The sequence below is a fragment of the Myiozetetes cayanensis genome, unplaced genomic scaffold (genome assembly GCF_022539395.1).
Source record: "Myiozetetes cayanensis isolate MyiCay16 unplaced genomic scaffold, myiCay2020 scf217, whole genome shotgun sequence".
In the NCBI taxonomy this organism is placed as follows: Eukaryota; Metazoa; Chordata; class Aves; order Passeriformes; family Tyrannidae; genus Myiozetetes; species Myiozetetes cayanensis.
The window spans coordinates 1-15,989 of NW_026087431.1; the positions used below are offsets into that span (position 1 = coordinate 1).

The window sequence follows — 15,989 nt, forward strand, 5'->3', positions numbered from 1 at the left end:
CACGCAGGGGGTCCCGGAGCTCCAGAGGGACACGTGGGGGGTCGCGGAGCCCCAGAGGAGCCCCAGGGACCCTCTGGCTGAGAGGGAGGCGAAGCCATTGGGGGGTGGGGGGAGGTGAGTCCTGGGGACTGGGGGGAGGCTGTAAATAAAAATTTCACCTTTTCCCCATGGAGTTTGCAGGGATTTCTGGGGATTTGTTGTGGATTTACGGGGATTTGCACGGATTTATGGGAGTTTCTGGATGTTTTCAGGAGTTTCCAGGAGAAATTTCAGGTGGAAAGTGTTCCCAGTGAGTGGAATTCCTGGTACCAGCAGGAGCTGGGACAGGGAAGGGCTTCCTGATGGAAATGGGGAGGTTTAGGTGGGATAAGGGGAAGAAATCCCACCCTACGAGGGCTGGGATGGAATTCCCAAGGAAGCTGCGGCTGCCCCATCCCTGGAAGTGTCCCAGGCCAGGTTGGATCAACCTGGGATAGTGGAAGGTGTCCCTGCCCATGGAATTGTGTGGAACGGGATGGGCTCCAAGGCCCCTTCCAACCCAAACCATTCCCTGGTTTCCGAGGTGTGGGGGGCCCTTCCCACCCCCCGGACTGGTCTGGGGAGGAATAACCGGTATTTGTTCCCGATTGATGAGCTCAGGTGGTTCAAGGAGCCCGAGGTGGGGACAGGAGCAGGTTTGGTGGTTCCAGGAAGATCTGGGACATCTCTGACCCTTCCAGGAGAGAAAACGAGGGGGGGACCAGCCCAGCACCCAAAAAAAGTGGGAATTAACGATTTAATTTCCACGTCGTGGACACGCTGGGCCGGGATAACCCCCCAAGTCAGCCCACAGCGCCTGATTAGCCCCTCATTAGCCTTGTTAGTTAGCCCAAGGCTGCTACAGGCTGAGCCTCATGGCCTGGATGGCGTCAAAGGTGGCCTGGGTCAGCGGGACGTAGGATCGCCGGGAATTGTCGCGGAAGAACAGCGGATCCTGGACCAGCTGGGGGTCGAAGCCCTCCCGGACCAGGTTGCTCTTGCACTGCTTGAAGGTGCCTGTGATCTCCAGGGCGTCCTGGGGATGAGGGACATCGGAAACGGGGGGTCCTGGGGCTGTGTCTGAGTGCTGGTGGGGGTTGATCCCACCCCTTGGCATGGGTTGATCCCACCCCTTGGCATGGGTTGATCCCACCCCTTGGCATGGGTTGATCCCACCCCTTGGCACAGGGTGACTCCCCCGCTGGAACTGTATGAGCCTGAAGGTCCCTTCCAGCCCAAACCATTCCATGATTGGAACTGGATAAAGCCTGAAGGTCCCTTCCAACCCCAACCCTTCCCTGGTTCCACTGTGCCGTGACTGGGCGCTGGTGCTGATGGATCACTCTCCTCCCGTGGCCAAAGCCCCCCCAGTCCCAAGCCCCCGGAGCCCCCCGTGCTGACCTGGACCCTGATGAAGCGGGGGGCGGCGTAGGGGGGCAGCGTGTCCTGCGTGAAGGCGAACAGGGTGTCCCCGTCGAAGGTGGCCCCGTCCTTGAGGCGCACAGCGGCCATGCCACAGCGGCCCTCGCACCCTGCGGATGGCACCGGGGGCCACCTGAGTCACCTGGGGCCACCAGGGGCCACCTGGGTCACCTAGGGCCACCACGGTCACCTGGGGCAACCACGTCCTTCAAATTGGGCCACCAGGCCCCGTTTCACCCTCCCCAGTGTCCTCCCTGACCTGCCCGGGCAGCCGCGGGCCGGACTCACCAGGCACGGCCACGCCGTAGACGTTGACCTCCTGGATGAACCCCACTGCGGCCAGCGTGGCCTCCACCTCCGTCGTGGCCACGTTCTCCCCTTTCCACCTGGAGAGGAGGAGGAGGAGGAGGAGGAGGAGGAGGAGGAAGGGGCAGCTCTATGAGCCGGGCGCTCGGGGCCCGGCGCCACTGCCGGCGATGCGCGGGCCGGAATTACCGGAAGGTGTCCCCGACGCGGTCCTGGAAGTAGAGGAAGCGCTGGCGGTCCATCAGCAGGAGGTCGCCGCTGTTGAAGAAGGCGTCGCCCTTGGCCAGGACGTCCCGCAGCACCTTCTTCTCCGTCTTGGCGGCGTCGCCGGCGTAGCCGTGGAACGGCGCGTTCTGCGTGATCTTCACCACCAGTAGCCCCGTCTCACCTGGGAGGGGGCCGGGGGGGAATTCAGTCTGCCTGAAGGGCGTTCTGGTGGCCACAGGAAGGTGGTTTTGGTGCCCGCCCCCCTCCAAGGCCCGGCTCTTACCGGGCCCGACAGGGATGCAGAGCCCGCGCTCGTCCCGCACGGGCTCGTCCGCGGCCACGTCGTACTTGATCAGCTCGAAGGGCGCGAAGGGCTGGGGGATACGGGGAGATAAACCTGGGATTAAAACCTGGGCCAGGGGTGGGAGGGACCAGGTCGGGCCTGCTGGGATTGGGCCTTTCCCCTCTCGCCCCCCCCAGTCCCAATGTCCTGGGGGTTAAAAACCGCTTGAGTTCGAATCAGCCTGGATCGGAAATGCCTAAGTCTGAATCTTTGAGTTGGTCTAAGCCTTTGAGTCAGTTTAATTCTTCGAGTCAATCTCTTTGAGTCAGTCCAAGTCTTTGAGTCAGTCTACATCTTTCAGTCAGTGTAAATCTTTCGGTCAGTCTAAGTCTTCGAGCCTAGAAGTCCGAATCTTTAAGTCTAAATCTTTAAAACCTTCAAGTCCAGCTCTTCAAGTCTAAACCTGTAATTCCAAATCTTTAGGTCTAAATTTAGGTTTAGATTTTTCAATCTAAGTCTAAATCTAAAGTCTAAATCTTATTTAAATCTGTTTAAATAAGCCCTATACATCTCTGATTTACCCCAAACACCCCAAATGACCCCAAACAACCTGAGATGACCCCAAAAACTCCTAGCCGACCCCAAAACCCTGCGTTCTCACCTTGAGGAAAATGTTGGACCTGCCCACGGCCCCGACCTTGCCGGTGTAGTTGATGAAGCCAGCGTTGCCCTCAGTGGCCCCATAGAATTCCCAGATGGCCACGGGCCCGAAGCGCCGCAGGAATTCCTTCCACACCTCTGCCTTCATTCCGTTGCCCAGGGCCAGGCGCACCCCGTGCTCCCGGTCATCGGGGCGCTGGCAGGGACAGGGGTGTTGGGATGGGTTTGAGGTGGTTTGAGTGGGTTTGGGGAGGTTTGGGGTAGTTTTGGGTGGGTTTGGGGTGGGTTTTGGGGTAGTTTTTGGGTCATTTTTTGGGGCAGTTTTGGGGTGGATCTGGGGTGGGTTTTGGGGTAGTTTTTGGGTCATTTTTTGGGGCAGTTTTGGGGTGGATCTGGGGTCGGTTTTGGGGCAGTTTTGTGGGCAGTTTTGGGGGCGGTTTTTGGGCAGTTTTGGGGGTGGTTTTGGGGCAGTTCTGGGGGCAGTTTGTGGGCAGTTTTGGGGGCAGTTTTTGGGGCTCACCGGGGGTGTGTTGCACAGGTAGCGCATGAGCTCCCCCACGTACTGGATGACGGTGACGTTGTACTTCCGACAGTCAGCCCAGAACTGTGAGGCCGAGAACTTGCTCCTCAGGACACACGTGGCTCCTGGGAGGGCACGGCCGGAGGGGAGGTGAGCCTGGTCCTTCTTGCTTTTCCCTTCATCCACCTGCCCATCCTTCCATCCGTCCCTCCATCCATCCATCCATCCATCCTTCATCCATCCATTCATCCATGCATCCATCCATCCATCCATCCATCCATCCATCCATCCTTCCACCTCTCCCTCCCTTTATCCCTCCACCGATCTCCCATCCATCCTTCCCTCCACCCATCCCTCCATCCCTCATCCATCCACCATCCCTCCTTCTATCCCCCCCTCCCTCCCTCCGTCCCTCCCTCCCCTCCCTGGTCCCGCGGGGCTGGGCTCTCCCGCACCGACATCGAGGCAGCCTCCAAGGCCCACGAGCAGCCCGGCCGAGTGGTAGAGGGGCAGCGTCGTGTACACGATGTCGTCGCGGCGCAGCCCACACATGCGGGCCAGGGTGGCAGCCATCATCAGCTTCAGCTCTGTCACCACTGCAGCCTTGGGCAGCCCTGGGGACCCAAAAATCCCAAACTGACCCCAAATACCATCAACGGACCCCAAATACCCTTAACTGACCCCAAACACATCCAACTGACCCCAAACATCCCAGAGGGATGTTCCTGCCCCAGGTGGACCCACCACACTCGTGGCTGGAGAAAGACCCCACAAGAGACCCCTTCAACCTTCCCAGACCCCGCTCCCCCCTGTCCCCCCAGCTCCGTCTCCTGGCAGTTCCCAGCAGTTCCCAGCTCCCTCTCACCGGTGGTGCCGGAGGTGTAGATGTACATGGCCTTGGAGGTGGCGGTGATGCCAGCGCGGTACTGGGCGGGCACAGGGTCCGCGGGGGCTGCCTCAATGTCGGGGAGCAGGGCCGGGACCCCCGAGGTGGGCGAGCAGGGGCTCAGGTAGAATACGCGGACCCCAGACCTGTGCAGGCCTGGGAGAACCTCCTCCACAGCCCCCTGGAGCTCTGGGGGGACATGGGGGGTCATGGGGAGACACGGTGGGTCACGGGGGGGCAGGGTCTGGGGGGACAGGAGGGAATAGGGTAGGGGACAATGAGGACCACAAACGGGCAGTAAAGGGACCCCCAAATGGATAACAAAGGGACTCCAAATGGGGACCTGAGGGACCCCAAAGTGGGCACACAGACAAACCCGTGCACAGACACACAGACACGTGTGCAGACACTGACACACATGTAGACACGTGCAGACTCTGACATATGTGGGCACCGGGGCTGGCGAGGATGGCTGAGATCAGGGCTGGCGAGGACCAGAGTGATCTTGGTGGCCACATCCCCCCATGATCCTGTAGACCCCAAATGTCCTCTCCATCCCCTCTCACCAGGGCTGGCAAGGATGACTGAGACCTTGGTGGCCATATCCCTGTGTCCCCCCAGCCCCTCTGACCACCAGGGCTGGCAAGGACCAGGATAACCTCGGGGGCCACGTCCTCCCGTGTCCCCACAGCCCCCCGAACGCCCCCTCCACCCCTTCTCACCCTGACTGGTGAGCAGCAGGGTGGCCCCGGCAGCCTCCAACGCGTGCCGCAGCGCCTGTCCCCGTGCGTTGGTGTTCACGCAGGCCATGACACAGCCCAGCTTGGCCAGCGCCAGCCACGTCCACACGTAGGTGGGCGAGTTGGGCAGGAACACGGCCACCGTGACGCCGGGGCTGAGCCGCAGGTGCCGCTGCAACACCCAGGCCGCCCGGTTGCTCCTGAGATCTACGTCCTCGTAGGTGTAAAGCTCGTCCTGGAAGCGGAGCAGGGGCTGCTGCGGCCGCCGCCGCGCGTGGAGCAGGAACACGTCCAGGAGGGTCTCGGGGGGGCTGCGGGCGAAGCGACGACGGCAGCGCAGCGCCGACCTGGCCATGCTGACAAAGGCCACCAGGTCGTCCCAGAGGAACGGCGGGGCGAGCAGCAGGGCCAGCCCGGCCAGCGCGGCCGTCAGCAGCCCCAGCAGCACGGCCATGGCCACTGAGGGGTGGCCAGAGGTGGCCAAAGGTCCGCGGGGCCGGGCCGGGCGCACCTTTGGCCCCGGCGGGGCCGGGAGTTCGTTGCTCCCTCGGGATTTGTTTGCTTTGCTTTGCTTTGCGCTGCCTCCTTCCTCTTTTGTGCCGGGGCTTGTTTGTTTTTTTCTTTTCCTCTCTCTCCCTCTCAGTTTTCGCACTCCCAGCCCCGGGGTGTGACTCCGCTACCTGGGGCCCTGGGGGTCTGTCCCTTTGTCCCCTCTGTCTCCATAACTGTCCCTCTGTCCCCTCCTGTCCCTCTGTCTGTCCCTCAGTCAGCCCGTCCTGGCCACTCGGGTCTCTGCTCTGGGTTCGGGCAGTCACAGGTGGGATGTCACACAGTCCACAAAGTGTCTGTGGGGTCACACGGGGTCCCCTGGGGGGTGTCACACGTGGGGTGTCACACACAGACCCCAGAGAAGGGTCACGCGAGGTCCCTTTTGAGGCGTCACACCCCGATCCCAAAAGAGGGAAGAGGAGCGGTCACACCCACGCGCGTAAAGCACTGGGGGGAAGCGGAGTCCCCAGCTGAGTGTCCCCTGCGCTTCCCAAACGCCACAGCGAGCCGGGACCCCCTCCTGCCCCCCACCCCTGCAACGGGACACGGCGCGGGGCGGGGAAAGTCCAAAAAGAGGAAGAGGTCCCACCGAGATTCGAACTCGGATCGCTGGATTCAGAGTCCAGAGTGCTCACCATTACACCATGGGACCGCCTCGCGCCGCCCCCGCCGCCCGTCCCAGACCCCTCCGCGCCGATCCCTCCTCCACGAAAAAGAGACCCCGCGACCCTCCCTGCGGGACAGGAGCGGCGGAAAACAGGGAAAAAAACCCCGGGGTGCCCCGAGAGAGGGAAAAACAGGAGCGCCCGAACAGGGACTTGAACCCTGGACCCTCAGATTAAAAGTCTGATGCTCTACCGACTGAGCTATCCGGGCTCCTGCCACCAGTGTTTACCGGGGCCAATTTGAGCTGAAATCTCGAGGATTTGGGAAAAATCACGGGATTTTGGGCAGAAATCATTCCCAGGGGAATAATTCCTCTGGCATTGTGCCGGGGGATGGATTTCGGGGCGTGTTGCAAAATACAATTGTTTATTATTATAATGAATAGTAATGATAAGTAATGTATAATTATATCATAGTCATATATGTGATTATATTCGATATTATATATAATTTATAGAATACATAACATAATATGTATTATATAAAATATAACCCAAATATATTTTATATATTAATTTATTATCATATTTATAATGATAATAAAATACCCTTATATATTAATATATAATTATATTAGATGTTACATATAATTTATAGTTTAATATATACTCTAATACAATATATACTCTAACACAATACATAACATAATATATCAAATATAACCCTAAACTATTATAGAATTCCCATTTCTCTTTTTCCAGGTCCAACCCCTTTGGAGAATGCAAATCAGGACTTTCAGGGACCATAAAAATATAAAACCTGGGGACAAAGTTCTCCCCAACCTGACGCCAGAGGAACCTTCAGGTCCTTCCTGCTCTGGTAAGAAATTCCCGGTAGGAAAAATCCGTGAATTCACTTCTAGAGCTCGATTTATCTGGAAAAAGTTGATTTTTTAATGGGAATAAATTGATTTTTTTAACCGGAATAAATGAATTTAACTGGAACAAACTGATTTAACTGGAATAAATTCATTTTTTGAATGGTCAGGAATGAAGGTGAGGCAGTAACTCCCACTTTCCAATGGGAATTGCAGTCCCTGGCAACTCCTGATTTTATCAGGGATTGGAGACGTGGGAAAAAGCACAAGAATTCCCAGGAAATCAGGTTGAAATCAGGATTAAATCCCAATTTAAACCCAGCTCACTCCTTGTTTATCTTCCCTGGGAACGTGGATTGGTGGGAAAAGTGCTTGGAAAGAGACCCATCCATGAAATCCTGGAATTCCCTTCAAATCCCCCTTCACATATTTAAATTCCATGGGGAATCAGGGAGGAAAAACACCCGGAACCTTCTTTTCCTTGAGAACCCCAATCCATCCATCCATAAATTCCCAGATATTTTCCCCTGTTATTTCATCCCTCGATTCTCTTGTTCTTTCCCGTGGAACGTGCAAAGGGGCCGAAGGAATTCTGGGAGATTCTGGGACATCGATGGATTCCCGGGTCTGGTGGCTGATGTTGCTCCCAATCCTGACATTCCAACGTGGATCCCACCTGGCCGCAGGTGAAGATAATTCCATTTGGGATACATTTGGGATGTATTTCCCTAAAACACCTGATTTCTGCTGAAATTCCCTCAAAAACCTCGGAAAAGCTTCTTTATCCGGAGGGTGCTCGGGGCTGGAGCCCAGGGAATCGGTTTTCCCCCCCATTTTTCCATGATTTTTCCAAACAAGATGCCCAAAGGTTCAAAACACCGAAGGATGAATCCAGGGATCTCAAATTCCAGAAGCATTCCGTGCTGTTTTCCCTGGATTTCCTTTGGATTCCTCTCCCGCTGACCTGGTTCTGTTGGTTGCCCAATGTAATTCCATGAAAACCCGACGTGGATAACCGGGAATGAATACCTCTTTTGTCCCCAAACAGGTTGGTGGGTGAGTTCTCCCGGGATTCCCATCGTCGGGATTGTCGGGGATCAGGTTGTGCTGCCCTGCCAGCTCAGCCAGGACCCCATTCCTGAGGTTTTCTCCGTCCGCTGGATATTCCACAATGATTCCCGAAGGATCCTCGTGGGCAGTTTCGATGGGAAGAGCCAGGAGGAGGAGGAGGGGGACGGAAGGTTCCAGGGCCGTGTGGAGTTTTTCCCCAGGGAATTCCGGGCCGGGAATGTGTCCCTGGGACTGAGGAATGTCAGGATCTCCGACCAAGGGTCCTACACGTGCCACGTGTCCTTCCAGGACGTGTCCCAGGAGGTGTCAGTGGAGCTGGAAGTGGCAGGTGGGAATTCTGGGATCCTTCCAGACCTTTTTTAAAAAAGAAAATGGCCCATAATTTTTATGGGTGTTTTTTTTTTTTTGTGCATTTTTAAGTATTTTAAATCATTTTTTACGCTTTATATTTTTGTGGGTTTTATATTTTATATATTTTCCGCAGCCATCGGCGACATTCCCACCATTGTCCTGAACTCCCGGAAAAGCGACCTCGGCCTCTCCTGCCGAGCCTCGGGCTGGTTCCCAAATCCCGAAATTCTTTGGCTGGACGGCCAAGGAAAGATCCGGAAGGAATTTTCCAGCCCCAGGACGACGCTGGAGCCGTTGGGACTGTTCCGCATCGACGCTTCTATGACCCTCCCGCCCGGATCCGACCTGGAAGTTTCCTGCAGGATCGTCAACCCCCGGCTCAATGTCACCAGGGAATCCCGGATCCGCATTTCAGGTGGGTCTGGAATCACCCCCAGGATCGGCTCCATTCCCAGATCCGTGCTGGGAGAAATGCTCTGATCCTCTTCCACCACATTCCTGGTTGGTTTGGTGTTCCAGGAACTCCATAAAAAGTGGGATTGAGGCTTTTCCTGGTCCTTTCTCCAAGATGTTGGAGCTGAATTAAAGTAGGGATTGGGAGTGCGTTGGATACATTGGTTTTCCCTCTTAAAAAGCGGGATCGAGGCTCTTCCTTTTCCTCCTCCAAATTCCAGCAGCCATCTCCTTAATTATTAATGGACTTTTAAAATCATTAACATAAAATAATTAATGGAATGTTGCTCCTTTTCCCACCTTTTCACAGATATTTTCCTCCCCTCCATCTCCTCCTGGCTGAGCCTTTTCCTGGCACTTTTGGGCCTCAACCTGCTCCTGATTTCCGCTGTGTTTTGCCTCCTGAGGAGTAAGTGCTGGGAAAAATCCCCTGGAAAAAACAAAAATTCCCGAAGGAAATCTGGGTAAAATAAAAACAGCAACAACAACAACAAATCAAATTAAGAAATGAACAGAGTGACCAAATTCCAGAATTGGAGCCTGAAAAAGGTGGGGAATTCCTGACTCTGTTTCACAGAATTCCTTGGGAAGTCAATCCGAGGGTGTTCTCGGCGGGATTAAATCCCAGGTGACGATCTGGAGCTCGTTTTAGTGCAAAAAACATGGGATAAAAGGACTTTTTTCCTGCTTTCTTTAACCAGGGAGCCACAAGGAAAATGCCAGTGCAGGTGAGTGATGAGGAACTAAGGTTAATTATTTATATTAATTATATTATTTATATTTAATAAAACTATTTATAGATTGATATTACCCATATTTAAATTATTTAATTTTATTCCTATTAAATCCTGGAGCAGTTTCATCCAAAGGTTTTGAGGCCTTTAATTTAATTTAATTTTTGCTTTATTTTTATTTTTTAATATTATTTTAAAATGAAACTGAAATAAAAGAAATTTAAATTAAATTAAATTACAGGAAGTTAAACAAAGTTGAGTTTAATTTAATTCAAATCAATTAAATTGTAATTAAATCTGAGGTCTAAACTCATTTTGTAAATCTCACCATGGCAGGAGAAGGAAAAATTCCATGAAAAAATTCCCATTTGGATGAATTTCCCTTGTTTTTCAGTGAAAGTGAAGCTGGAAAGGGAAGAAGGTAAAAAATCCTCCAGGAAATGGAAAACATCTGATGTCAAATATCAGGGAAGTTCCCAAACTGGGATTTTTGGGAGCCAAAATTCCCTGTCCTCTCTTTTCCAGAAAAAAAGAAGGTGAAGTCGGTGTTGGGTAAGAGATTCCCCTTCCCTTTCCCTTCCATTTCCCTTCCCTTTCCCTTCCCTTTTCCCTTCCCTTTTCCCTTCCCTTTTCCCTTTCCCCCCCTTTTCCCTTTAACTCTGGGAGGCACCTCCAGAACAACATTAACAATAAATATTAATGATTATTAACAATATCTATTATTAAATATTAACATTATTCCAAATTATTCCCTCGATTCCATGTCCGGAATCTCCAGATGGAGAGAAAGCCAAGAAGCGAGCAGGTAAATCCCATTCCCATGAAACATTCCCTGGGAAAAACAATCCTTGGTTTAATCAACTTCCTCTTAATTGAAAGTGATTAATTAACCCCCAGAGGTGATCCAGCCACAGCTTTCCCCTTCCTCTTCCTTGGGATTTCATGGAATCACTTAGGCTGGAAAATACCCCTGAAATCCCGGAATCCAAGCCCAAATCTTCCACGATCCAAATCCTTTCCCATGGATATTTTCCTTGTTTTCCCTGGAATTTCCCCCTCCCTCAATTTCTGCCCTTTTCTTTTTCCAGCCAAGATCCACTTCAAGAAACGCTTTGGTAAGGGACTGTGTTTGCATAAATTTGCATAAATTTGCATTTTTTGTCTCTGCATCGTTGTTAGAAACAATAGGATGAGAATTCATGGATATATCCATGTTATTCCTGGATTTAAAGTTAATGAATGCGGTGAATTATCAATTTATGGGGAGGAATATCCTTGTTTTCCACTCCTGGGAGCTGTTCCCGTTGGGAAAACTGGGAAAGAATGGGAAAAAAGGGACTCTTGGGTGTTGTTCTAGTTGGGGAAAATGGGAAAAAAATAGGAAAAATAGGGAAAAAATGGGAAAAATGGGGAAAACTGGGGGAAAATTGGGAAAATTGGGGAAAAATAGGAAATCCAAACCAAATATCTTTTTCTTGCAGGTAGACTGAAAACAGAACTGGGTGAGTAAGAACCATGGGACTGTGGAAATTCCTGGGATTTGGGTGTTAAATGGGATTTTTGGGAGATCCAAAGGGTTTTCCCGGTCCTGGAGGATCAAATGATACCAAAAAGCCTGGAATGCAGCAATGTCTGTTGTTTTTCCATAGATTTCTGGGAAGCCCGGAGCCACGCAGGTGAGCTGGAAAAATGGGAATGTGCCTTGGATAATGGGAATGGAGAAGGGATGGGGATGGTGGGAATGGTGGGGAAAGGGAGTCCTGGAAGGTGTCCAAGGCCAGGGTGGGATTGGGATGCAATTCCCAAGAGGATAGATGGGAAGTGGGAGAGGCATTTGTGTCCTGGGAAATCCCAGGATGGGAGAGATCCAGCAGGGCCTTGGGTCCTTTCCAACCTCAGCCACTTGGGAATCCAGGGATTTGGGGATCCGTGAATTCTGGGATTCGGGAATTGAGGGATTTGAGGACTCTGAGATTTGGGGATTCAGAGGTTCAAGGATTTGTGGGTTCTGGGAATCTGGGATTTGGGGATTCAGGGATTCAGGCACTTGAGAATTCAGGGATTCATGGATTCTGTGGCTCCTCCTCCTCCTGTCCCGCAGTTCCCGTGGCCTGGAATGCCCTGGAGCGGATCCTGGAGCTCCCAAGCGGGGAGAGCGAAGTGTCTGCGCCCACATTCCCGGTGCATGTGGGGAGGGAAGGCTTTAGAAGTGGGAAGTGCTACTGGGAGCTGGAGCTGGGCGAGGAGCAGGACTGGGTGCTGGGAGTGCTGCGGGAAAACGCGGGATGCGGGGCCGGGCCCATTCCTGGGTGGAATTCCTGGGCTCTGCGTAGATCCCAGGGACAGCTCTTCTCCAGCGGCGGATCCCGCGGGCTCGGGAAGCTCCGTGGGAATGGCTCCACCCTCGGTGTCTTCCTGGACCTGGACTGGGAGCGCCTGGAATTCTACAACGTGGAGACCGCAGAGCTCCTGGAGAGGCTGGATCTGAGCACTGGGGGGGATCCGCAGGGAATGTTCTTCCCGTTTGTGTCCCAGGGAGAAGGGATCAGGATCCGCCCGGTGCCAATCCCGCTCCCGCTGAAGGGACTTTGAGTGGGCGTTGGGGAAAGGGTTGGGGAAGTGGGGAGAAAATGATGGAAAAGGGAATGGGAAGGAACGGGAGGGTTAAATAAATAAGTTCACGATATCACAACCTTTTTTCAAATTTATTAATTAATGCTAATTATTAACCCATTAATCACCCCCCGGCCCCATTAAACAGGGTCATGTGACTCAACCTCCCACAGAGCGAATTCCCAACCCTTTCTCATTGGAGCCAGGGCTGAAAAATGGGAAGAGATTTCCAGAAAACCTCAAGGGCAGCGATGCGAGGAGGCTTTTCCCTTCCACGTCGAAGAAGGAGAGGTTGTGGGATTCCTGATCCAGAAAAACCCCGAGCACCGGGCAGGGCCTGCAATTCCAGCCCCCGGGAATGTTGAATTCCCCCGGGAATAGCCAAGGCTGAGCACCTGCTCCCGCTCCCGCGGCAGGACCATCCCGCCGTTCCGCAGGGAATCCCGGATCTCCTCGGCCAGCACCCCCAGCTCCCAGCCGGATCCGGCCCCGACCTCCACTTCCCAGTAGTGCTTCCCTTGGGAAAAGGATTCCTTGGACACGATGACGGGTTTGAGGTGGAGCTGCTCGGCAGTGGCAGAGCAGGAAACGACCCAGGATTGATCCCGGAGGGAGAGTTCGGGATGTTTGCAGAGCTCGTCCAGGGTCAGCGGGACTGGGAAAGGGGGGAAAGCCGAGGATTTACGAGGAATTAGGGAAAAGTAATTACAGAAAGCAATGGGAAATGGGAGAAAATGGGAGAAATTATATAAAAGAATGTAAAATTATATAAAATTTGGGGGGTTGTGTATAGTTTAATGTGACAATGGAGGAGGAGAAAGAGAGGAAGAGGAGAAGAGGAAGGAAGAGGGAAAAGGGAAAAGGGAAGAGGGAAAAGGGAAAAGGGAAAAGGGAAGAGGAAGAGGAAGAGGAAGGCCCCAACTCACCTGCATTGCTCTGAGCACGTCTGAACGCTGCAGGGAAATGAGTGACTAATTAATGCTAATTAACTAACTACTGTGACAGCAGCTCATTTGCATGATTTTTGCATAACTGGGGGCAGGGTTAGGGGATTCAGGGTCGGGTCCAACTCACCCAGCTGGGCCTGGATTTGTTCTGGAAGGAGAGAAGTTTTGTCACTGTCCTGCTGGAAAAGGGGCACCTGGGCCAGGTGAGGCACCTGTGTCACCTGTCCCAGGTGTGTCACCTGCCCCAGCCCTCAAAGTGGCCTCATTTTTTCCCCCAAAAGTGTTTTTTGTTTTGTTTTGTTTTGTTTTTTTTCCCCTGAGCCCCAAATCCCTGAAATTCCTGAAATTCCCCAAGCTGTGGAATTTTCTCACCGATTTTCGACTCCATCTCCTGGTTTTCTATGGGGAAAGAAAGGGAAATCGGGATTTGGGAACGGGAAAGGAGGGGAATTCTGGGAATTAGGGGATGGAAAGGATTTTTTACCCTTCTGGAATTTTTCCTGCACTTCCTCTGGAAGACAAAGGGAGAAAATGAGGAAAATGGAGAAAAATTCAGGACAACTCCCCACCCCCAGGTCTAAGAAATCATTAGAATGCCTCCAATAAATAATCTCAGCCCAACGAAGACTTAGGCTGAGTCTAACAAACCCTTAGTCCCGAGCTCAGCCCTTACCCAGCTCCATCTTGAGGTCCTCGATGTCTGAAAGGGTTGAAATATTAAAAATTACATTTTTTACCCCTTTCCCCCCCCAAAATACACTGAATTTCCCCCATTTTCCCAACACTTCCACAGGGTTTTTTTAACAGAGCTGATTTTCCGGGTCCAAGTGATTTGTTTTTTTTTAATTAGTTAAAAAAATTTGAGGAGAGAAATTGTTGAGAAAAAAAACCAAACTTTTTTCCACTCACCCTCCAGAATTTGCTTGTGGGCATTTTCTGGGAAAAGAGGAAGATTTTAGAGCACAAAAAAATTAATTTTAAAATTTAATTTGATTTAATTAATTAATTTAAAATTTCCCAGCATTTGGGTTTTCCTTGGGTTTTTTAGGGATTTTCAGGAGAAACTGCCACAAAGATAGGTCAGAAAATCCCAATTTTGTGGAGTCTTTGCTGCAAAACATCCTGAAAAATGGGATTATTTCCCCCCGTGGTTGATCCCAATGGCAAAAAGAATTCCCATTTTTCCCGACACTCACGATGGAACTGAGCGTTAACCTGAGGTTTAATTAAGTTAATTAATTAAATGAATGGTTTCACTCACTTTCCCGATCCATCGTCTTTTTGTTGACTGTGGGAAAATGGGGAAAGGCAAATATTGGTTAATTTGGGATTTTTTCCAAGGAAGGTTTTCCTGGGAAGGGGAAAAAAGGAGGGGAAAAGGGGGAAAAAAGAGGAAAATGGGAAAAAATGAGGAAAAAAGGGGGAAGGGAAAGAAAGGGAAAAAAGGGAAGGGGGAAAAGGGGGAAAAGGGAAAAGGGAAAAGAAGGGAAAGAGAAAGTTTGGGAAGGTTTGGGAAGGGAAGGAAAGGAAATTAAGGAACTTACTCCGGAGTTTATAAACAGCTGCCAGGACCAGGAATATTCCAAAGAGCAGGATCATCACAAAAGCTGGGAGCCAGGGGGAGATGGCCGGGAAGAAACTCTCTGGAAAACAATCCAGGGGCTCCGTTATTCCCTTGGAATATCACCCTGACCATGGAAGAGCAGAATGGTTGGGCTGGGAGGGATCTTCTTCTAAACCCCCTTCCCTAAAGCCGGGAATTCCATCCCCAGTCTCTCCCTCAAAGCACCACCAACCTTGGAATGATTCGGGAAGCTTCCCCCAGCTGGAAAAGCAGGAAATTCCACTATAAAACTGGAAATTGATCGATTATCCCACTGAAGACTGGGATTCCCAGGAAAAATGGCACCAGATCCCTGTTTTTCCCCCCTCACCCGCAATGACGACGGAGGATTCCGTGGACGTTTTCCTGAGGCTGTCGACGATCCTGCAGGACACGGCATTCCCAGATCCCGGCGTGAGGACGATGGAGCTCCCAGCATTCCCAGCTGTGTCCATGCTTAGGGGATTCCCAGTGATATTCCTGCCTTTCCCATCCGTCCACAACACCCGGACTTCGGAGAAGAGCCGCTCCGAGAGGCACTTGAGGCGGATTCCAGAATTTTCCAACCCATCCAGGACGAGCAGCGGGCCATGGAAGCTCCCTATGGATGAGCAGGACACAGGAGCTCCAGAAGAGTATCCCAATTTCCCTCCCTCTCCAAGGCATCTGGAATTATTGGAATAATTCCTGCCAGGTTGGAATAAAATAAAACGAGCCAAGAAATACATTGGGAGCCAAACATTCCCTCCCTCCCCCCCCAAAAAAAATCCCAAATTAACTTCCCTGAGTTCCATCAATGGAATAATTTGGAAGCTCGAATCCCAAAGAATTCCAGAAGCTCTCCGGGGATCCTCAGGGTCTTTTCCAAGCTCAATAAATCCATGAAATCCCATAAAATTACCCATTGTGGGGTGGAGTCTGGATAGTAATGGGATGAAGGCGAGGATCCAGATCCAGTTCCCCATTTCTGCAGGGGAAGGAAAAATCCCAGGTGGGAATGGGAGATCCATGGGATTGGGTCCTGCTCCTGAGCTCTGGAGCAGCTGTCTCTGCTCCAACAAATGGTTCCCGGTCCTTGGAAGTTGTTCCGTGGGTTCCTTTCCCGGATTTATGAGAAAGGGGAAGAAAGAGAAAATAGGGAAC

At 52.0% G+C, this 15,989-nt stretch overlaps 3 protein-coding genes and 2 non-coding genes across 5 annotated transcripts; 1 reads left to right on the top strand and 4 right to left on the bottom strand.

The window, feature by feature from the left end:
• Positions 1-761: 761 nt before the first annotated feature.
• LOC126641827 (long-chain fatty acid transport protein 2-like) lies at positions 762-5,523 on the bottom strand. Its single transcript, XM_050318912.1, has 10 exons — positions 5,025-5,523; positions 4,282-4,491; positions 3,872-4,030; positions 3,417-3,541; positions 2,898-3,092; positions 2,237-2,327; positions 1,936-2,134; positions 1,729-1,826; positions 1,420-1,550; positions 762-1,054 (listed from the first exon to the last, which is right to left on the bottom strand). Exons 1-10 carry the CDS (start codon positions 5,494-5,496, stop codon positions 878-880), a joined length of 1,857 nt encoding a protein of 618 aa, XP_050174869.1. The 5' UTR covers positions 5,497-5,523; the 3' UTR covers positions 762-877.
• Positions 5,524-6,171: 648 nt separating this feature from the next.
• Positions 6,172-6,243, bottom strand: TRNAQ-CUG (transfer RNA glutamine (anticodon CUG)). Its single transcript has one exon. It is a non-coding gene; the product is annotated as a tRNA-Gln (tRNA).
• A 151-nt stretch (positions 6,244-6,394) lies between these two features.
• On the bottom strand, positions 6,395-6,467 carry TRNAK-UUU (transfer RNA lysine (anticodon UUU)). The gene has a single exon. It is a non-coding gene; the product is annotated as a tRNA-Lys (tRNA).
• A 416-nt stretch (positions 6,468-6,883) lies between these two features.
• On the top strand, positions 6,884-12,405 carry LOC126641825 (butyrophilin subfamily 3 member A2-like). Its single transcript, XM_050318910.1, has 13 exons — positions 6,884-7,076; positions 7,653-7,760; positions 8,123-8,473; positions 8,630-8,911; positions 9,260-9,358; positions 9,651-9,677; positions 10,078-10,104; positions 10,209-10,235; positions 10,462-10,488; positions 10,772-10,798; positions 11,165-11,185; positions 11,333-11,359; positions 11,785-12,405. The coding sequence occupies exons 1-13, from the start codon at positions 6,977-6,979 to the stop codon at positions 12,273-12,275; spliced, it is 1,614 nt and encodes a 537-aa protein (XP_050174867.1). The 5' UTR covers positions 6,884-6,976; the 3' UTR covers positions 12,276-12,405.
• LOC126641826 (butyrophilin subfamily 2 member A1-like) lies at positions 12,375-15,588 on the bottom strand. Its single transcript, XM_050318911.1, is given in 11 exon segments — positions 12,375-12,643; positions 12,646-12,951; positions 13,223-13,249; positions 13,371-13,391; positions 13,616-13,642; positions 13,728-13,754; positions 13,917-13,943; positions 14,153-14,179; positions 14,505-14,531; positions 14,788-14,886; positions 15,178-15,588. Coding segments are annotated over 11 exon segments (1,173 nt in total). The 5' UTR covers positions 15,575-15,588; the 3' UTR covers positions 12,375-12,455.
• Between the last annotated feature and the right edge of the window lie 401 nt (positions 15,589-15,989).

Coding starts and splice junctions, on each gene's coding strand:
- LOC126641825 (XM_050318910.1), top strand. CDS start 6,977: ATGCAAATCAGGACTTTCAGGGACCATAAAAATATAAAACCTGGGGAC. Junction 9,678..10,077: donor CAAGGAAAATGCCAGTGCAG/GTGAGTGATGAG, acceptor CTTGTTTTTCAG/TGAAAGTGAAGCTGGAAAGG. Junction 11,360..11,784: donor GGAAGCCCGGAGCCACGCAG/GTGAGCTGGAAA, acceptor CCTGTCCCGCAG/TTCCCGTGGCCTGGAATGCC.
- LOC126641827 (XM_050318912.1), bottom strand. CDS start 5,496: ATGGCCGTGCTGCTGGGGCTGCTGACGGCCGCGCTGGCCGGGCTGGCC. Junction 4,492..5,024: donor CCTGCTGCTCACCAGTCAGG/GTGAGAAGGGGT, acceptor ATGTCCCCCCAG/AGCTCCAGGGGGCTGTGGAG. Junction 3,093..3,416: donor ACCTGTGCAACACACCCCCG/GTGAGCCCCAAA, acceptor TGTCCCTGCCAG/CGCCCCGATGACCGGGAGCA.